Source organism: Aythya fuligula, chromosome 6 (assembly GCF_009819795.1).
Source record: "Aythya fuligula isolate bAytFul2 chromosome 6, bAytFul2.pri, whole genome shotgun sequence".
In the NCBI taxonomy this organism is placed as follows: domain Eukaryota; kingdom Metazoa; phylum Chordata; class Aves; order Anseriformes; family Anatidae; genus Aythya; species Aythya fuligula.
Genome location: NC_045564.1, coordinates 16,094,710 through 16,117,288, shown reverse-complemented (window position 1 = coordinate 16,117,288; position 22,579 = coordinate 16,094,710). Strand labels below are relative to the sequence as shown.

Below are 22,579 nucleotides of genomic sequence, written 5' to 3'. Positions count from 1 at the left end.
GAGAAATTATATTTGCAGATATTACTGGCCTTCAGGGAAACTGAAGATTTCTGCATAGAATTCAGACTTTTGGTAAAGTCAAAGAGAGATAAAAGCGTTCCTTCCAAAGGCCTTCAAGGCTGCACAGTAAGCTACCTCTCTTTCCCTAGAGAGGCAAGAACAATCTTCTCTGGACTCTACAAGGAGCAGTAAGTAAAAATTACCTCATACAATGGCATGCAGATGCTATCAATCCACTCGAGCTGCAACCTGGGTAGTTCATCTTTCCTGTTCCGATCAAAAATGGCCTGAATTGAGAAGGGAACAAAACTGTCATGCTTTATTACACTGGAGTATTTTACAGATACATCATCCAGCACTTCAGAGCTATGATCAAATTCTCAAAACCAGAACACTTTGTAAACCATAATCAATCTTTGCAGCAGTCTTCCTACTGCTTTGTCTGGCATGAAAAATAAACTGTTTATTTTCATTTCTGTTTCAAAATTTGTAGGCTGAATGTATTTAAATTTTATAATTCTGTAATATAAAATAAATGCTCTGCAGTTGGAGTTTTTTTTTTTTTTTAAAAAAAAAACCTCCAACTGCAGAGCATTTATTTTATATTTATTTTTAAATATAAAAATATTTATTTAAAAAAAAAAAAAAAAAAAAACTCCTGTAGAAATGTAGATACCTTCTGAGGAGAAATTTTCTTTTCCTTGCACAGGGTCTTCCAGCTCAGCAAAATGAACAGTGATGGATCTGGCCTGGCTCCCTTCCTCCCTCCCTCCCAATTACAGACCCTTTTTGCAGAACCAACTATGTCTGTGAATCCAAAGCATGGGGAGACAACAGAGCAGTCTGGGGAGTAGTTAGCAATTTGTTCTTCTGGATACAGCCTACTTCACTGCATGCTGCCTTCTCTAAAGACGAAATTAGAGAGACCTAAGTTGATGTTTAAGAGGCTCAATTATTGGCTTTACTGCCTTATGGAAGAAGATGGAAGAAACTTAGTTCTGAAGAGTTCAAACATAAGTTTCCTCCATATCTTCCCTGAGACTACTTGGTCCATCACTTTTCTTTCTATAGGATCTTAATCCTCCTTCTAGTGGTCCATCACTAAATTTCTTCTTTTATTCTCTGAATATGCTAAGTTTTAAACCTTCCTGTCTTATGCGGAAAATCTGTTTTTACTATGGGCCCATTTCCTCTAAGCTGACGTCTCCTGAGGAAACTCAACATTCCAGAAACTCCAAACTATACAAACTACCTTGTAGTAAATCAGTGGTTGAAGTCTTCTAGTTGTGGCCTGCTCTGACATACACAGTTATCACACAGTTTATCTAAATAAGACATGGAGCTAAGATTAGAGGATTTAATCCTAAATGACACTCTTGCATGTCAGTTAGGATACTTCTGTATTTCCTATTAAAAGGACAGTATTTTTCAAAAATAATTTTCAGATTTTCATAAGGATGATGCAAGAAAAAAATTCCATGAGTTCTAAGTTAAGATATCATCAAATTATCTTGCTGACTAGCAACTCTCTATCTGAACGTTTTCTACAAGCTTTTTAAATTTTTTGACTTCATTACATCCCCACAGGTAGTACGCTCATGTGCCAGTTACCAAATTAGAACAAATCTGAGCCACTAGAATGGTCTTTTTTATTTTTGGAAGCATAAGCATATTTGTAAATAGCTGGTAAGTTAAATTCCTTAGAAGACTTTCTAGTTTCTCTTCTCCCATTTCCTCCAGACAAGTTTGTAAACATTTTGAAGTATTTAACCTGGATGAGGCTTTCTGTTCAAATCACTCACTGAAAATCTTTATGAATTTTTTTCTTAGTTCGTGTTTGAAACTTTATACCCATCTGCCTATATTCCAGTTAATGCCAATTTATCCTTTTAAAGTGTTGTATTTAGTTGCATATCTACAGAAATGCTTTTCAGCATTTGATATATCAAATAACACAGGTATCAGACAACTGCAGCATAAAGTTTAAATGTCCCTAAGTATCTGGTGTTTTTTTATTTTTAATACACAGAATTCAAATCAATACCCATCGCTTAGAAAATTAAACGACAGAATAACCTTGGGGTTAGGTAAAGAAAATTGAGCTCATCCCACTGAGCCCAAGCAAAAGTGACCAAGTTGACTGGAGAGCTTTTAATATGGTTCTCAATGAATCTCCTTATTCAACAGAACTCTTATTTATTTCAAGATGCTTCTTTTTATAACAAACAGTTATCTTTTCTGAATGAACCCAATGATATTTTCTTATCCTTTTCAAGTGGATAACTATTTCAGAAGTGACAAAAACTTACTGATGGGGTGAGTTTCAGTTCAGATCTTTCTCTGTCTCCTTGTTCAAAGAACTCACTGGTTACCAGCTCAGCCGCCTAAAACGTAAGTTGTGATAAAGATTAGAGTTCTTGTACCATAATTTTTCGGTTCTTGGTTAGACCATGACCTCAACCTGTGCTTAACTGTAAAGAAGTTAATAGCCCCAGTTATGTGACTGATGTCAAGGCATATTTGTATACATTTCAGAGCTGGGCATACAAGTGGGTATAAATAGCCATGATCACCAATAGGCAAATTTATCACCTTTTGGTAGGAAACTGACTGGGGAATTACATTGCAATGTACAGGTAGCACTTATATGCAATTTATTCAAGTATTGAGAACAGAATAGAAAATGGTAACTTCTTGTTGGTATGCATAATTACATTTATAAAAATGCTTTGTAAAATGTGCAAGAGCTCTCTGGGTATTTACAGGCTGTTGCCTTGTATAAACAACTTCACTTGTCAAAGAAACTTAATTAACCAGTAACCTCTGTTGTCTTAATTTAATGTGAAATCATAAAGGTTTTTTCCCCACTAGACTATTTTTTTTCCCCATGACTGTCATCCCTATAGGACCTCAATATCAAATATAAACTCAGACTGTTATTATCATATTTAATCTAATCACAAGCAAGAACTGGTAGGTTGGAAGATGTCTTTCTGTTTTTTGTGAATGAAGATGTTATTCTACTCAGCAGACAGTTGTGCTCCTCAGAAGAATATGAGATTTAATAACAAAATTAGTTATGGAAAGAGCAGGAATTTTAAGAAGCCAAACTAAGCAATCGTGATATGGTAGCCTTATGAACTGTGCTTTCCTGAAGTGCAGGGCTTAGATGGCAGGCACACATGACACTTCACATATAAAAAAAGGAAACTTACCTACTGAAGATGGCATTTAGTTCCTAAAGCTCCTGTCATGCCTGCTTATTGTTTTCAAGTGTTTTCAAGATAGGAAATGATTTTGTAACACCAAGACATGAGAGGGTGAACTGAGAGAACCTGCACTTCATAAAAAACTTCATAAAATCTCAAAATGTCTTGGTCTAGCAGCTGCACAGTAGCTAACATTCACAAATCCTAAACTTACTAAAATTGACGCAGGGAATATCAAAATACATTAGAAATAGGTGAAGTGATGTTATAAAGTATTCTTAAAGCTTGAGCCTGGCTATCACACTGTTTGGAACTTTATAATGTAATCCCAGTGCACTAATAACATTCCGGATCAATACTCCATATAGAGGAATAATTTAACAACTTAGCAGCAATTGTTTGCCAAGTGTATTGTATGAAAATAATCAAGATATAGGCTCACCCCATCTCACTGCTATTCTGATCCTGTTCTACTTGTGTTCCTTTCCCTCCTTCATCTATCTTCTTGTCCTGAATTTTTTCTTCTCATTTTTAATCTTTATTCCTTTTGATTCATATATTGTATTTTTTTTTAGCTCACTTTTTTACGTTCCTTTTCTTTAGGCACAGCTGATGTCCAACTATTGCCTCTACTTTCCCTCTGTGGACCATTTAGCTTCTCTGCTCAACCAGGTAATGTTTCAATCAATCCCAGATGGGATTTTTCAATATAAAGTAAACCTGTACACTAGGCTGCAGGGGAATTTTCACCTGCAGACCTCAAAAATGGGAAGAATAAATAACAGTTTGCCAGAGACTTCATCACTAATTCAGCACCGTAACACAGAGCCACAACATGGAAAACAGACTCTACCTGACAATTTAGCTGTCAAAGAAAATGTAGAAGCTAACTGGGTTAAAGAGGAGAAATGAGGAGGGATGGCCTGGGCCTCAGCCATGGCTAGGTGGCACTGAAAAGTCTTGAAACTCATTTTCCCACTGCAGGATAAGAGCAACTTCCCTGATTTCTTTTCTGTGAGGTGATTGCATTCAGGCCGAGTAATAGCTTTGGATGGACTATTTTTCTAGTCTGTTTATAAAAGCAAAAAAGGTTCATCTGACAAAACTGCAAGTGGAGCTGAAGCCCTGAACACACGAATGTGTTTTTACTGAGTTAACGTGCATGTAGTTGTGCTGCAAAAGAGTGCAAGTCTCTTAGCTGCCACATTCCTTGTCTTTCTCCAAGAATTCTGGCTGCTCGTACCTCACTAGCTCTCGTCTAGCCTGTCTGTCGTCTATCTTCGACCCATATTAACTGTCATTTTGTCATTAAGCCAATTAAACTCACTTCAGCTGCTCACCTACACTCAGCTGTACTAGTGTATTTCCTATTTGCTTCTTCATGGTGTATATTCCACCGAACTCCTATTTCCCTATGCAGCCTGCCTTCTACTAAGTGGTTCTGGACCTCAGTGAAGGACAGAGAATTGCTAGCATGGGAAACAGGAAGTATTAATGATGGGTGCTGAGTAAGGAAAGATGCCTAGAAGTGGTAAAATCGTGTGGTAAAGGACAAGACTCTTGGGACAAGTCTTGATCCAGTAAGCCAGATGCTTACTTTCCCACATTGTAATTATTTCCTGTAGTCAACACTTGGATCCAAGTTTTATGTATATGCTTCTAAACGGCCTTCTCAGCAGCAGAAGACTGAGTTTTTCTTCGTTTCTAAGTACAGGATGCTAAACAAAGCTCTACAAAACACCTGCATTTTTTTTTTCCCATCAACGAACGTACTTCTAACAGAACAATCTGATGTTAATCTAAGTTTGCAGATCATCTGCTGATTTAGGAAAGATTCTGTCACTGCCAAAAAGAACTTTGGGACAAACCAAGGAAGTGCAAGTACATGTGGCTCATGCTTTTTTTGTTTATTTTTTATTTTTTTAATATAGATCTAAAAGGTTAGTAAGAGGAGAGGTTGTAAAGCTGGATCTCTTCAGGTACCTACATACTGTTCACCAGCATGCACACATGGAAAGATTAAGCAATAAACTATTTCTTGCAGAACCCCCCTGCTATTTTTTACAGCATTAATACTGCTGTAAATTGATTCCAGTTTTGGTCCCTTGTAAACCAGGGCCCTGGGAATATTGTCCCACCAGTCCCGCCTTCTCCCAGCCCTGCTATTAATCATGACTTGCCTGTCTTGAAATCTCCCACGGTTTGGTCACAGCTCCAAGGTCACAGGCTGTCATTAGCATTGATCTGAAAAACAGAAATGAACAATACAAGCTGAATCAACCTTTGTTGGATTTCTAAACAACTCTGCTCTGGGTGCATAAATAAATAATACGTATATAAAATGTCAGCCATGGCACCTTCTTTTCCTCCAGAAAAGAATGACATGTTTGAAATCTCAGCCATCAGCATGGCTTTTACATCACAATTGTGCCCAGGAAGGCTAATGTATTGCAGGTCATCAGACAATGAATTTTTGGTATTGTGCACTGAACACTAGAAAAGAAATGGTACTGCACAGGAGTAACTGCTAATTTTGCAGTACTCCTGACACTACTTATATAAATACATATAATATACCCGAAAGCATGTACGTCACACGATACAAGCAAAGGTATTATTATACAATAATACCCGCAAACTGGATTAATTTATATGCCTATTTGTAAGTGACTGCTGTAGCAAGAGAACCTATAACGACAGGAGGCAACATAGACACTGCTTAAGCAGTTTCTACTGCTTATCTACAATAAAAATTTAAGATTTACAATGAGCTGTACTGTTCCACTGTAGTTTAATACCTAGCTACAACCATGTTTTATATGCATTAGAAGAAAGAAACCATTCAGCTGGAGAACGCGTTTATGTACAGTACATGATGCAGATAAAAGTCTAAGAAAGTTTAAACGAAGAACAAGGGCACTGAAAATGAAGCATCAAATATATTGCTTGAATCTAAAATCAGGAATGAATGAAATGGTATGGAAAATGGCAAATGGCCATTTTTTCAGTTAAAAAAAAAAAAAAAAACAAAAAAAAAACAGCCAAAGGGAAATAGAATTTTAATGAAATTTCAGATAAATTGAGACATAATCAGATATGCATATGCAAATACGCACACGCATGGCTCAACAGTGGCATGTACCCAAACCAGTCACAACGTCTGTAGGGTGCATTCTTGAGGGCTAGAAGAGTACTGTATCTGCAAATTCCCAGTTACAAACTACAGGAGCACAAAAGCCCACAAAAGAAAAGAGCTGGGAGGAGGAGGAAACAGGAAATAAGAAAGAAAGGCCTTTGGGTTCAGAGGCACAATATTGATGCTTTCTGGAGAAAGATCAGAAGGGCTGAGCAGTAACTGGTAAGGCTGGGAGAAGGGGAAAAACATGTGGCAGAGGCAGAAATAGGAATGGAGAAGATGAGGTTATACTAATTACATCCCTGCTAAGTTTGGTAATATTTAGAAATCATATCATATATATCATCTTTTACTTTTAAACCAAGCTGCCTTCTCTTGTTACTGTAGTCTTCTTTCCACAACATAAGAAATTCCTTAAACAAAGTCTACACTTTGAAATAACCAGAAAGCAAGAAATGTTAGTGCTCACCGAAATATTTCTCGATGTTTCTTTATATTCCAATCATAACCACCTTTACTGACAAGTTCAAAAAACTCAGTCCTTCTCCTGCAACAAAACAGATTATCAGAGAGGCAAATGGACAGCACTGCAGTAGAAACATGGTTCTCCGAGTGATATGAAACCACTGAACCTCATGTATTATTGTTAAAGACGTTACACTGACAGTCCATTTAAGCGAAACATACTAATTTCTGAACATGTTCTATAAATGTCTGTTATCAATGTCAGAGCTGCCTAGTAAAAGCGATACTGTATTTATGGCCTCTGAAGATAAGGAAATAAATGATACCAAAATGTTCAGTCTTCCATGTAAGCATGAAATGTTTGACTACAGCAGTGGACAGACAGACAATAGAAATACCCCTGAATTATACACACACTTCACTTCACTTGTCCTTGCAAAATGTTTTTTTACTTCTGGATCCTGAAGGATTTTTCAGACCCTTGTAATCACAGTTATTTCCAACACACAAAACATCGAGATGCTGTGGACGTCCTGAGTCAGTAGTCCTCACTGACTTTAAATTAGGTCTCTCTGCTTGACCCCATGCTTTGTCTTCTGGAAGACCTTGCCAATCTCCTCAAAGATGGACAAAACACAAATCAGGACATGTTAATGCTCACTGGGTGCCTTTAAGGTACCAAAATTTGGACTCATCGTAGTCTGTAATTTTTATCACAACTCACACTCAAACTTCAATGGGCTCTTACTGCACACAGTGTGACTACACATGCAGTGTGAAGCAGATCCTGCCACAGATGCAACAGAAGTTGAGGTACAAAAATATGGAACAACTTGCTTAGAGTGACACAACATATTAGCACCAAAGCTGGAAACAAAATCTTTATGTTTTGGGTGCCAGTCCAGTGTCCCAGCTCATGGGAGACTGCTATCTTCTTGCCATGTGGGAACATCGTTACTAGATTCCTCACTGGAGAAAGCTTAAAGGTTTTTTATTTTCCACATTTATGTCAGCTGGACTGAAATTTTGAACAGTAATTATTGAAAGCACCATCTGATGACAGTGAGTACAGGTTTTATACACAAGGAGATGCAGGCTTTTGGGAACATTGCCTTTGATGAATGAACAGAATTTTACAGGGAACAAGTTGTGTTACTCTGGTCCCTGCGTGTCATGCATTAAATGACCAGTCTCTCCTGCTTGAGGGCCCTTCTGTAATGGGTACGATGACAGCAACTAGAACAGGGAGAGAGAGGGACTACATGATGATATCTAACCCCTTATGCTTCTTCAAATGAGATGTAAAATAATTTTACATTAGAATATTTGTGAGTACAATGCAAAGTCATACATGCAGAAAACAAAATTCAGTTCATGTACAAATTCATAGCATTGTGGCCCCACTGGGAATAAATATTACAGTGATGAACATTCTAACGGCCAAGACTACTTGGCGCTTAAACCTTAAATCAACCAAATCCTGAGGTGATCATCAATAACTATGTACTTCGTTAAGAGGGAGAGTGGTAGATTTTTGCATCCTGTATTTCAGTGCCCAATCTAAGTATAAAATGTGGTACCTCTTTCAATTTTGTAGTATTGGTTATTCTGCATAATTCATACGTTACTGGACACAAAATGGGCAACAGTTTTTAAAGCTGAAGGGATTGAAAGATGTCAGGAAGATGACATCTCAGAAACCTCAAACATTCACATTTAAAGTACAGAGATTCATAAACAGTAACTGAAGACGTTGCGAGTCTTAGGGCCATACATTAAGATGAAAGTTTTAAATTAGGAATTTGCTTTGATATCCATTGGAATAGATGTAGATGTATCAGTCTAATTCCACAGGGAATTTCTAGTATAGGAAAGAGTCATCCTGAGGAAAGCAGCCATGTATAAGGAAACAATTCAGTGTTTCCTACTGGTTGCTCAGGCATGGTATCCAACAGGACGAGGTTTGTTGCTATTAAGCAAACATAACATGATAGGATTTAAGAAATAAAGAGAATGATAACAATTTGGGAATGTTTTTGAGTAACATTGACTCTTGTATTTAGCCTGAAAGGGAAAGTTGACTTGCTACATATAGCGAATGCAGTTGCTTTACAGTTCAGTAGCTCAAGACATCATTTCAGCTAATTTCCATAACCTTCACTTCTTTTGCTTGCTGTATTATCTATGAACATCGTTTAAAGTTATCTGCTAAAATCAAGTATATTTTCCATCTAATCTTTCGCTGAAAGTCATCTTTTTGTTTATTTGTAGAAAAGCAGTGCCTTGAGAGGGTCATAAAGCCTTGATCTGCCTGAAATTTTGTTGCTATTTTGCTAATTGGATTTTCTGTTCATTAGATTTAGGCATTGTAAGAATACTGATATGATAATTTCCTTCCCTACAAAAATACTGAAGACATGGCAGACTGAAAAAAGTTAGAATAGCAAGGTACTTGTGCGGAAACACCTGTTCACACTGGGTGCCTTTTAGAAGTGTAAACCAACAGTGATATCAGGGAATCATTTTCAGGCACTCATAGAAGTAGAGTAGCATAACCACTACCTGATTAATGAATCATAACAACATAAGAGGAAAAAATAACTTATTTGCAGACTTCTGAGTAAAGAGGTCTCATTTACTAAAACTTTTCTGATTCGTATAGCAACTAAAAATCAGTTATGCAAGCAGGGAAGAATAATCTTGAAATTCATCTGATGTCCCTCTTTGGACATTATTTCTTTGTATTAAAAGTAGAAAGACAACTTGACCATGTATTTTTTCAGCATAAGGCAGGAAGGAAAAAGAGTTTTTCAGCATAAGCCAGGCATCATGCCTGGGTTGCCTCCTAAGGCGCTCTCCAGAGCACAGCCTCTGGTTCTTTCAGGGGCTGCAGGGCCAGGGGCAGTGCATGGAGCCATGCTGGGACAGCTGCCCTCTCAACCCCCTAACCCTCATCCTCTCTTTACAGCACAAACCAATTCTGCAGTCCAAGTTATTTGCAGGTAGGCAGTAGAACCTCTACTGTCACATCCCTGTGGTCCTTGTATCTCACTTAAAGCTGTCAGCAAATTCTACTGTCATACCAGCCCTCCAGATCACCAGCTAGCCTTACAGACAGCTTCAAAAATAATGTGTTTTAAAGGGTTTATTTGTCTTCCTGTGGACCTTCATGTCAACAAACAGAAATTTCTTCACAGACTGATTCTTAGTAGAAACCTCTTCATGGGCTAATTTCACAAGTTATTTACAATAAAACTATTCATAAAAGCCCTTTCTTAATATAGCTGCTCTGAGAACAGACTTGCAGGAAACAAAGAAAAGCATCTTTACTGCCAGTATTGTTCAGCAGTAGCCCTTAACATAGTAACACAATACTGGGAGAAGAAGAAAAAAAAAAAAAAAAAGAAAAGGGACAGGACAAACATCACAGCATCCCAATTAGTATTTTAGTATATTTACAATTAACAGTTAAAGATACATTGTTGATATACAGAGCTGAATAGATGCCTGAAGTTATCTAGAAAGCTGGTTTGGTATCAACCATCAGCACACATAAAGGGGGGAATACATGTATATCCCTCCTCTGAAAGTTGAGAAAAACATTACCAAATGCTACCCAGAGTTGTATGAGATAGGATGCTAAACAAGAATCCCTAAGGATGGAGCATTGTCAAGGCTGAGAAAGCAGCATGTAAAGCTGCACACCTGCCAACACTCTCCCTGTAAGCCAGCCACAGACACGTGCCAGAGGGGGGGCAATCCAGAAGCATTGAGGGCTGGTGACACCATGACACGCACACTCCCACAGTCTCACTGCAAATATAACTTGGTAATAATTAGCACTGTTTGAAAAACATAAAATAGAACCAACTTGAAGTCTACTTAGAGATTTGATATCCAGATGAGAAAAAAAAAAAAAAAAGAGAGAGAAAACTGGATGAAAGAGATCCTATTACACTTCTCTGTAGTCAATCTTATTTCCCATCTGATGCAAATTGGCATAATTTGTCTTCAAAGAAGTAACATGTATGCTTTCATTACCTCAGCATCCAGCTCTTTTATTAAATACAGTAATTTTAGTAGAGGTGGTTAGGAAGTCTGAAATGGTGGAAAATAATTCTAAAATGTCATTGATTTTCTACATGCCTGAAAAAACGATCACAGAAGGGACGAGTGAATCATGGGACCAAACTGTAGCTGATTCCTGGGATGGCTTTGAAGTATAAGCCTGGGACTTCATTTGCTTTTTGTTGATATAGATGTTACACATTAAATCAAAACTTACTTGGACACATGAGATATTTCTATTAGCCTAAAATATACTAAGTATTAGACTAAATCTCTTCAACCACAGCTAAAGACTAATTTCTCATATTATATATCCTCATTGGTATTTAATAGGTCATTAGAGTATGTTCTTCGAATTTTCATTTGTCAAATACAAGAAATGCCAATACTTACTCAAAATACAGAGTGAGGTCTGTTGCCAATATCGATTGCTTTAGAAGCTGCATAAGGTCACTGTAGTCCTTAGAGGACAAGTTAGCAAAGATGTTGTGACCCTATAATGAAAGAGATAAAGGAGGTAAAGGACTAGCAATCAATATAGGTTTTTAAAAGGTTTTCTAACTCTTAGCCTACTTTTTCTCTCTAACAGAAGCTTGTTCTGATTCATGGCAAAACTATGACAAAATAATAATGTTAATACTGTGGAGATTACTTTGGGGAGGAAGAGTTGACGATTGTAATCAAGCGTCTGGGATGTTCTTCTAAACTCTACTGAAATTATAGCCTCTTGAGAAAAGATTTACTCTTTGCTCTGACCCTGCACAGTCTCAGTTTATGGCGGAAAACTATGGATACATCTCAATCTTCCCTCTTATTAAATGTTTTTGGGAGCTGTGCTTTGCAGCTTTTGAGTTGTGCTCCTAATAGATTTATCTGTGCTGCAGCCTGCAGGCACACAAACTGCTGGTAGAGCAGCCAAAGACACTAAATCAGTTTTTTCATTCAAAACAGCCTGTTTGCTCACTCTGACCATTACTGTATTCTTACAGCATATACAAGCTTTTCCTACACAGGCTGAAAAACTGCAACTTTATGTGGTTTAAAGGCCCAGTAGGCTACTTCCTATGGGTCATGGGCTGAGAATTTGAAAGGTGCTCCACAGCCAGAATGAAGGGAAGAAAACTATTTAATACTGTTATTCAAGAACAGAGAGGTGCTTTTGTAACAAATTCTGAAAAAAATAATAGGGATAGAGATCCTACAATTTCTCTATGAAATCCTGGAGAAAATAAGCTGAAAGAAACAAAATTAATGAAAAATTCTTACAGTGGTTTTACAGAAGTGGTTTCTGTCGCACTAGTCACATAGGATTAAATTCACATAAATAAAAGTACTATACTTTTTTTTTTTTTAATGACCCATAGAAACAACAATATTCTTGCTAAACAGAGTCTTATTTTGGTGACATTTTGCACTGTAATGCATGAATTCGGTATGCACTGCCATCTACTGCTTAGGAATATTAAAATACACTTAAAAGTGGGAATTTTCCAGCAACAGAATTTTTATAACCAGGATAGTGTGGGGACATAGACAAGATAAGGTCTGGAGGTAGAGATGATAATAATTTATTTATTTAAATAAATCAGCTAATTGTTGGTCTAAAAAATAATTTGTTGTACATAAAAGATGATCTGTGCCAGTGATTTTTTTTTTAATATTTTTAACTGAGCGATGAGAAAAATTTGAAAATCTGAAGTTTATTTATGAAAATCAAGCTTATAACAAGAGTAATCAAAAAATGTATCAGGAAAACAGCAGCTATTACAACGGGAGTAATTTACCAAATTGTCTGTTAATCTATAACATTGTTTGCCTTGCTGACCTGTTTCATCATGTATAAAACCATACCACTACAAATCTCAATATCACTTATACTGAGGCTAGTATGTCAAGAGAAAAGGATAAGTAGCTCTTTTGTCCACCATGATAAGAATCTAAAGAAATAATGCAATATTCTGTGTTTCATTCTAGCTAGTAAAGACAGACTAGAATGTCAGCATTAGTGCACAGGATATAATCTAGTTTCAACTTATTTGAGGGAAGAGATCGACTGCACAGCTGGTGAAAGTTGGTGCATCTACATGCATGTAAGAGCTTTGGAGGATCCAAACACGTATTTATTCCAAACCAAGCGGTGTTGTGTTCCCATTAACAGACAGTATCTACTGGATAAAAATTCTCTGTGATTAATTCTCTGGTGCACAAACAAGGACCTAGAGAAGAAGCTGCTTGAATGACCAAAGCAGATTTTTGGTTCAAGTAATATTTTACATCTACAAAAGCAGCTAGATTCCAGGAAGAATCCAGAAAAGAAGTACATTCCAAGACAAAACGTTATTATTATTTTTTTTTTCACTACTATTTCTAAACTGTATTTTCTTTTAAAGCATGTAGTCTGACATGAGCTACAAACTTGCATAAAGTCATCCATGTATTAAGCCTATCTGGAAGGATATTCAGTCATGCTAACTAAGAAGTGGGAAAGCTTGTTCCAGCAGTCGAACAGCCTCATTGTTTTAAAACAAATCTTCCTTTTTCCCTTTCTGAATTAGTCTGTTTAACCTTTAAATGCTGCTTTTTGTTAGGCCTTCCTCTGCTAATATAAGGAGCCACTTAGTTGGGTATCACCATTTAGACAAGCTAGGCTAAACTGAGCAGATTGAGTTGTTTAAATCTCATGGTGGGGCTCTCCTTTCCCATATCTACATTTTAAATATAAGGTTGAGCATCTGAACACTAAAACCACAGTCAGCATCCCATGACTGGTCTCTGTGACACTGCACACAGAATAAAGCCATCACCCTGTTCCCATTTGCCTGTGATCACGGGACATCCCCAGATGCTCTTCAAAAGTTACTGCAGATCAGCATACAGTCTCTGATTGTGCTGTATGAATAACACTTTCATTTTTGTATATATTGAATGGATTTTGTAACAAGCTATCTCTGTATATTAACAAAATACATCCATTGTTTCATAAGGATTATGCATCTTTCCACTTCTCCCACTTATGACATCTCTAGGGTACTATATGCTGCATGCTGTTGTGCGTAAGGTGTTCGGGGCAGGAACTGTGTCCTGACATGAATCTGCAGCTAGTGTACATGGACAGCACAATATCGCTGATATTTAAAAAAAGGATAAAAAAGTCATTAAGGAAAATAATGCAAATCCACCACAAAAATAGCGATTACATAAAGTCTATCAAAGAAATTAAATTGGTCCAGTAAAGGATGACTGAGATACAACGAACACAAGACCTATGGGGAAGAGCTCATTTTGTCTATCTATATGGCACTGAGCAGGATGTTAGAAGACTGAGAAAAACTGACAATATGATTAGGATATGTTCTCCTTGCCCCTAGCTGATTGAGACAGATATAATCTCTGGGATCTATGATCAGCATTTGTAGTTTAATTTTGTGCTAGTTGTGACCTTTGAGGTAACCAATAAATAATTCCTCAAGGAGAGGGCATTAAAAAGGTACTGTGTGTGGTATTTCCTTTCCCTTGCTGAAACTGCCCAACAGCTTACAGTGAGATTAATAGTAATGCTTTTGTACCTCACTTTGGAGAATCATGACAGCATGATTGAAATGGTGGTGCTCCAAGGTAGCAGAGGTGCCGTAGAGCTGAGCTAAGGCTGATCCGCTCCTGAAACAGAACACAGGAAGTCAACAAATACTGTTCGTCTGCTTACGAAGCAGGTTTCAGAGACAATTCAGTAATGAAAGCATGTAGCCACACTTGCCTTCTCCACGTCAGCAAACATACTTGAGAGAGTTGGCCAGAGCGAAACAGTCACTTAAAGCCAAATACAAGGCGTTTATGTTTCAGACCTTGCTAAACACCATCAGCTGACTAGGAACTACATGAAGTTTGGGAATGCAGCTTCCAAAGCACCTCAACAATGCTTTGAGGTGCTTTGGCCCAGGCACGTACCACTGTGCAGTAAAAACAGGCAGTAACATCCTTGAGCAGGTGCCAAGGGACTAGCTCTTCTATTACTACCTTTTATTTTCAGTTTTTAATATATGTAAAAACAATGGCTTACAAAGGATGGCTACAAATGCTTTAAAAACAAACAAACAAAACAACTGCAAATGCTGTGAAGTCCTGTCTATATGTGAAACCACGCACTTAAAAAAAATAAGGTAAACATAAAACCAGAAGTGAGAGAGTAAATATAAAAGTTTAGCCTCCGTTTAGAAAATATTTTCTGATCATGTTTATTGTCTAAAACAAAATTAAGCTTCAAAATGCCCAGAGCAGGTGGATTTTCAAGTTTAAATAGCAAAAACTTAGACAATGCAATTGAAAACTGTATGACCAATTGTAGCATTGAAAACTGTTGGGAGGTGCAGAGAATTTGACTGGACTGTCAGAACAGTTACTGTTCACCATTACTTCACTTCTGGGACCCAGCCTTGACTGACAAGATGGGTTTTCTTTCCAAAGAAATGAGAATAAGAGATTATGCTACAGACAAACAGAAAGAGTCTCCTAGGAGCATATACTATAAAACTGCACCATACTGATATTTAATTATCAGAAGCAGCTATATTAGAGAGAAGGATGTCCAGGAAACATCATCCCTAGAGAACACAGTGTTGAGATATATAACAGAGCCATTTCAGACAGCTGTGATATTGCCTTCATCGTATACCTCTTGAACTTTCATCACACAGAACAGTAGCATTGAACACTGAAGATAAAATAGGAAAATGTGATGCTTAAATTTGTAAGTCAAGTTAGAGGAATAAATCATAGCTGCTGTATGAAAACTGCAGCTTCTATTTCCAGGGATATTTTATATGTGTAGTAATGTTTGTCTTTTGTTAAATGTCTTCAGCAATTTCTTTATGGAGTAATAAAATGGTAGTCTCCTCTTTGTACTCAGTTGTCAAAGAAGTGTAAGTGATAGCAGTCTAACGCTGAAACCTTTACCTTTAACTCAGCCATCCCTCTGCACAGGAGATACGGTTGGGTAGTATTACAGTAGAGAAGTGGTTAACTTAATCAGAGCCTAAAATGGTCTGGATGTAAATCTTAGGTCTCATGTTGGTAAATTAGGAACATAAACATCAATCAGCTGAACTTCCCATTTGTCTCGTCTTTTTTGATTCTCTTCAAGATTCAGCTGCAAACACGCATCTAGCGGTGCTTGGTAACCTTTGCACCACGAGCTCTGTCTTGAGCACTGCAATTGATTTTTCTTGCTATGGTGATTGAAGATCCAGACAGTGTCATTGTTTCATTGAGACTGTACAGCAGCAGCAATAGCTCAGGAAATGGTGGCTTAGCGAATATCAGAAACATCAATTTGAGTGATGTTCACTGAGGCTACTCACCCCCAGAAATGCCGCAGCTAGTGCACATGCACACTGCAACAAACAGGCTATCTTTGCACATAAAAGGGTATGACAATAGGCTAATACAATTTCACCCTGTCTTTCAAATACTTTGGACAACCATTTGACCACTTCTTGTCACACCATAGGATTAGTAGTAATGCAAAACAGACAAATCTGCAAAGACATTCTGAGTTCTGCAGGACAAAAGAGCCTCAGGAGCTCATTTTCTGACTGTAGAGGGCCCAGGGAGTGAAGAAAACCACAAAGGATTGGGAGAAGGAATCTCTATGTCTGCTTCATTTCACAGTTTGGCCAGGATGTTGTCAGGGGCCATTTCCTACTGTCTTTCAAACACAGATTTTGGAAACAATCTGACCTAGGTCAACAGTTCCCTTACCACCACAGTCCGAATTACCCGCAAACTTTCCATTAACCTGTGGCTATTTCAGTAACATGTCTGAGGGCAGCAGCGTGGACAGTAAAAATAAGTATGAGTCAGGGTTGCCGGATTGGGTCCTACGCATTTTGCATAGAATAAAAATCATTCTTAGAATTGCAAATGATCCAGAGAGCAAGATGTCATATAGGTGATGTAAGAATCTGCCTGTGAGATACCTGAGCTTGAGAGGAACATCAGGTTTTGGTACCTTGTTTCAATATTTGGTGTCTGTTCCCAAGGAGTAACCCAATCAAAAGCCTGATACAAAGGACAAGCCAACAGTTACCACAAAGAACAGAGAATTATAAAGATGGATAGTCCCTTACTACATACAGGAATAGGAATACTTGGCCTCGGCCTATGAGGCCTGAAATTAATGCTACATTCTTTATCCTGGTCACCTTTTGCTCCTCTGTGGAAGAAAAACAAATTAAAATAATAAGAATTACAAAACTTACTTGGCTTGGAAGGCATTGTTGGTTCCCCTGTGGTCAAGGTCGTGACATAAGCATCCCACGATCAAAGCTAAAATTTCAATTTCGGTCAAAATCTCCTGAAATCCTGCTGTCTGAAAGCAGAAAAAAATAGCATCTGTAACTATCTGTAACAAAAAGGATAAGTAATGATAGTCCATTGAACAACAGTCGACTTTGTTTTGACATCATGAACATTTCAGTAAGGAGAAGATAAATGCTTTATTGTCATATTATGTTCCCTGCTGTATGTTAGATGGTTAGCAGAATAGATAACGTTCTTGGAGTGATCTGTTATTATCTCTCTGTTGCATTTCCAGCATGCCATTTCCCCACAACCCAGAAGGCACTTAAGGCAAAAAGAGATGGAAAAAAACACCAATAACTACACACTAAGATAGCAACTGAAATTTCATACCATAGAAATACAAAATTGATTTTGTTTTGAAATTGTTCAGAGAAGTACTTTAACACAGATTTCTTCAATCCTGAGGTGATCATTTCAGTTAATTCCTACTGTCAGAGATATCTAAGATGTTAAATCAAAAGAAGTATAAAAGAAATCAGCTAAAATATAGTCTATGGAACTATTATGAACTATTAAGTGATTTGTTATCTGGAACATACGAAATGAAATTACACGATTTAAAGGGGAAATATCTCAAAATGCATAATTCTGCTGCAGGTACCCTCTTGAATTTGAGAAAAAATCTTGAAAATGTATGTACCAAAATTCCCCATCACCACTTCAGAGCAGATACACCTGTGTGAATGGAGAGCTGACCTACCAACATTTTTTTTTTGCCACTATACCTCTCCTCATATAGGAGACCTGCTATAGCAGTTTTTCTCCCTGAACAGCCTCATGCCAGAGAAGAAACACTGCTGCTGTTGCTAACCTCAGGCATCCTGAACAGGCTCTGTCTGAGGAGGTGCCGGAGGCTGTGTGGGACACCCCCTGTCTGGTGCCATGCACCTCACCCTCAGCAGAAACAACCTGGTACTTCAGCTCTTCAGAAGCACAAGGGCACATTGCCTGTAAAAAGGACTGACTAAGCTGGAAAATCTTTAACACTTGTCTTATCATAGTGCCAGGCTCCAGCCACACTCTCTGACTAGCCACATATTCTAGTTAGCATGAGAGGAGATTAAATGCAGAAATATAAAATACATTTATATTGGAAGATCAAAGCTAGGCTGAACACTAACACCACATAAGAAATCCTTAATTCCACCAGTTCCGAGTGGGGCATATTCTCACCACTGGCAAGAAGAGTGTTAAGCAATACAAAGACAATGAATAACTGTGGCATTTGATGTCCTCACACTTCTGTAGGAACATACTGCCTAGATGCCAGTCATAGCTGCAGTACCATGTGAAAACTCTGCTATTCCCCTGTACTCAGCTCTGGTGAGGCCGCACCTCGAGTACTGTGTTCAGTTTTGGGCCCCTCGCTACAAGAAGGACATCGAGGTGCTTGAGCGGGTGCAGAGAAGGGCGACGAAGCTGGTGAGGGGCCTGGAGAACAAGTCCTACGAGGAGCGGCTGAGGGAGCTGGGCTTGTTCAGCCTGGAGAAGAGGAGGCTCAGGGGCGACCTTATCGCTCTCTATAGGTACCTCAAGGGAGGCTGTAGTGAGGTGGGGGTTGGCCTGTTCTCCCACGTGCCTGGTGACAGGACGAGGGGGAATGGGCTTAAGTTGCGCCAGGGGCGTTTTAGGTTAGATGTTAGGAAGAACTTCTTTACTGAGGGGGTTGTTAGGCATTGGAACAGGCTGCCCAGGGAAGTGGTGGAGTCACCATCCCTGGAAGTCTTCAAAAGACGTTTAGATGTAGAGCTTAGGGATATGGTGTAGTGGGGACTGCTAGCGTTAGGTCAGAGGTTGGACTCGATGATCTTGAGGTCTCTTCCAACCTAGAAATTCTGTGATTCTGTGATTCTGTGATATTCACCCTTAAGACTATAAATTCTACTTAAATAAATGCTTATTCAAACCCCAATATTCTCTGTTTTCATAGTCTGAAAGGCAGTTCCAGTTAATTCTTAGGCAGTACAGAGAACCAACTTTCCCCAAGTGCACAGGAATACATTTTAATGTGAACTGAAGAAGCGCAGAATTTGCTACAAAAGCTTTGTAACTGTGCATCAAAGTTTATATATCAAAAAGATCAAATGTGAGGAAAAAAGATTCCATTCATGCAGTGTCCACTGGCGTTCAGATTAACTTGAATATTTATGAAAGGGCTTCTACTTCCTAGTAGTACTGCTTTTTAAAATTTCAGCTATCCAGGCAGAGAAAATAATTTTTAAAAGAGTTTTTTCTCTTTTTACTTTTTAAATACTGCTCTTACATAACAAAGAATATGCAAGGTCTATTTAGAAAAATAAAAATAAGCTTATAACTGACAACATACCGTGTGTCAAGTTTCAATCTAGAAAAAATGTTCAAATGCTGAGTTAAAGCAACTTAAAATAGATGTTTCATAACAGAAAATTGATGCTGCAATAAATAGCCTTTAGCATAACAGAAGCTTTGATTGAACTCCAGGATTCAACCTGCATTATAAATGCAGGAAAACTGATTAAGGAATTTATTAACAGTAGCAATATCTCAAAAATAAATTCAACATTCAATCACAAATCTTGTCATTGAATGTATGGGAGAAATATAGCATATTTCACTTAAGAATATTTAAAATAAAACAATGTTATGGTAAGAGGATATCTGTTTTCTTGCATTGTATTCAGAGCAAAGGATTACATTTCTCCATTTTTTGAATTTACACAGAGAGAAAAAATACATAGCTATAGATGATGGTGCAGTAAAATTTATTTTCACCAGAAAAGGAATGACCCATAACTCATGAGTGGCAGAGCCTCCAGTGAGTTATGGAGGTCATTCTTTCATGTGAGGAAATGAATTGCATTCATTATACCTTGCTCCACATTTATATGTTTTGTTATTAGCACACCAGATGGGATTTTAATTTTGTATTACTTACTTCAAAAAGTAAAAATGAAAAAGTAAGTATCACTATGAACTGGGTTAGGCAAAGGGAGTGATAATGAAGGCTGGGCTTGATCCTGTGTTTTACTCTTGTGTGATGTTCCTACCTCACAGGAGCAGCCTTGTTTCAGTGCTTGACTGAGTCTAAAGTACAAGAGTATGACTCGTAGGACTGGGCTTGTATTTCTCCAGTGTCTGACTGGAGAGAGAGAACATATATATTTAGACATGCAGGAATATACAGTAGACACACCAAAGGCTGACACGGGAGTGAAACGACTGGTTTAAGCTTTGCTGAATTTCTGTTGGTTGGCTTCTGCCCAGCTGAATTTTGCTCCTGCTTTCAGTGGGAGTGTGGTCAGACTACCACATGACAGTTTAGAAATTACTCTGCTACGGTAAGGAGTTCTTGAAAACTCCCTAAAATAGACCTGTTTATTTATACTCGTGCCGCAGCTAATATTGCTGACTTTCATAGAGAAATCGGGAATAGTCTACAATAACTGTAGAAAAGAGTCTTGCATGTAGACATACATTCATATACACATCCACATTGCAAAACTAAGTATCCTACACAAATTAGCACCTTTCTGATCACCAGAGCCCCTCTGCAAAGCAGAGAATTTTCCCTTTTTGGCAGATGAAACACCAAGGCATGTTATCCAGGATGTTGCCTAACAAGACAAATGCAGTATGCGCAAGCCCTGTGCTATTATGTCTTTCGGCTATCACTTTCATGTCTTTTTTCACAAGATCTGTCTTCCCATCTCTGGAAGCAAGAGCAGCCAAGGTGGGTCCCACACTAGAGAGACTTACGATCTCTATCAAAGGAGCAGCAAAGTAGGGTGGGACTTGGAAAGTCAAATGCCTAGTGTATGTGCCCAGCTACTCACTTGTAATCGCTTGTTCAGTTCACCAGAAGTGTGGGTAATGAAATGAGTTTGGCCTGAAAATCCTAGATTACCTCCCACAGATATTTGTGTCTCCATGCTGATTGCTAAAAGCATCCTGCAATTCTGCTTTGAGAACTACAAAGCAGATTCAGATTTCAGCCTCGCAGGCCTGCTGCTGGCTGCTCAAGAAACGGAGATCTTCCTCCTCCCTGCTGGCTGCCGATTTAGTGACTCCCAGCTGAGATGGAGGTGCCTGGTAGGAAAGAGCTTTTCCCACCCAAAACAACAACCGGCCGCAAACCTGGCCTCGGAGCTCCATCTAGAGGACGCTTCTCCTCACAGAGGAGGTTTGTGAAGATGGGAGCTGCGGCTTCCTCGCATCTGCGGGAGTATTCAACATAAATTAATGTAATTCCCATTCAAATTGCGTCGCTGACTTCCCACTTATTGCTCGGAATGAAAAGATGAAAAGCTTTTCATCTTCAGATAAATTAAAAAAAAAAAAAAAAAAGAGCATGTTAAGTTTATAGCACTTCAAAAACTTCCAATGCCCACGTCACCATGAGATTTTGCTTAAAATCAACAGAAAGCATCTGCTAGAAAACACAAACAACTTTAATTCTTCTCTCTAATTTAAGAACTCTGTTTGCTTTGTCTCATGGTGTATAACAACTTGTTACATGTTTGTAAATGCTCACAGAAATTAGCCCCTGTAGCTTTAGCTAGCAAGACAGACCTAGCACTAAACCAATGACATTTACCTGCTAGGGGACTTCATGCTCTGTTTTTGTTGTTGTTGTTGTTGTTTGTTTTTGTTTTTTTCTCTTGACCAGGGTATTCAGCTGTGCCACAGAGACTGTGCCAAACTGAGGAGGATAGTTTGGAATCCACACCAGAGACAGCTGTGCCCCATACGCAGGTAACATGCCATGGCCCACCCAATGTCCATTTAACACAGCGGAAACATTTCAGCAGGGAACAGACTGATCTGGTGATCTGCACTGCCATATGAACAGCACAGACTGTGCAGTCTCCACTGATAATGCACTGACTGATGGCACATGAACACTAGCCTCCGTGCAGAGGCTGGTCAGCAACAAGAGTGTAAAAATTCAGTGATTAAAAATTAGGGAACAAGCACATCATATCCCTGGCCTCAGCAAAGGCACTTCTGTAACACCTACTGATTAGAATGTCTTCAAAATACAGCTCCCCAGCCAGGTGATAGTGGTAGGTCAGAGGTATTTTTATTGTCTACAAAATGTCATCTCCCAGATTTACAGAAAATCTTGTTTCTCCTTTGTTAGGATGTGAGCAGTTTAGCACTGTTCACCAGAGACTACGCTAACAAGTCAGAAGATTTGAATTTTATTTCTAGTTCTGTCAAATGTTCCTTTGTCCCTGGGAAAGAAAATATTCCTGTATTTGCAAGTGCAGCCTGTTTGTTGGTTCCTCATTAAAATATTCTAAGATTAAATTGACAAATACTCTTCTAATTATATAACATAAGCTTATGTGTCAACCATCTTCAA

General features: G+C 38.3%; 1 protein-coding gene across 3 annotated transcripts in view; it reads right to left on the bottom strand.

Annotated features, from left to right (window-relative positions):
- The window catches only part of PDE11A (phosphodiesterase 11A), a 136,826-nt gene that overhangs the window by 13,801 nt on the left and 100,446 nt on the right, over nt 1-22,579 (bottom strand). For all 3 annotated transcript variants that reach the window (XM_032190159.1, XM_032190157.1, XM_032190158.1), the window contains 7 exons: nt 17,133-17,242; nt 14,445-14,535; nt 11,272-11,372; nt 6,815-6,892; nt 5,390-5,453; nt 2,310-2,384; nt 204-287 (listed from right to left, as the gene is read on the bottom strand). In XM_032190159.1, the coding sequence (XP_032046050.1) occupies nt 204-287; nt 2,310-2,384; nt 5,390-5,453; nt 6,815-6,892; nt 11,272-11,372; nt 14,445-14,535; nt 17,133-17,242 (603 nt within the window). The remainder of the gene's footprint in view (nt 1-203; nt 288-2,309; nt 2,385-5,389; nt 5,454-6,814; nt 6,893-11,271; nt 11,373-14,444; nt 14,536-17,132; nt 17,243-22,579) is intronic.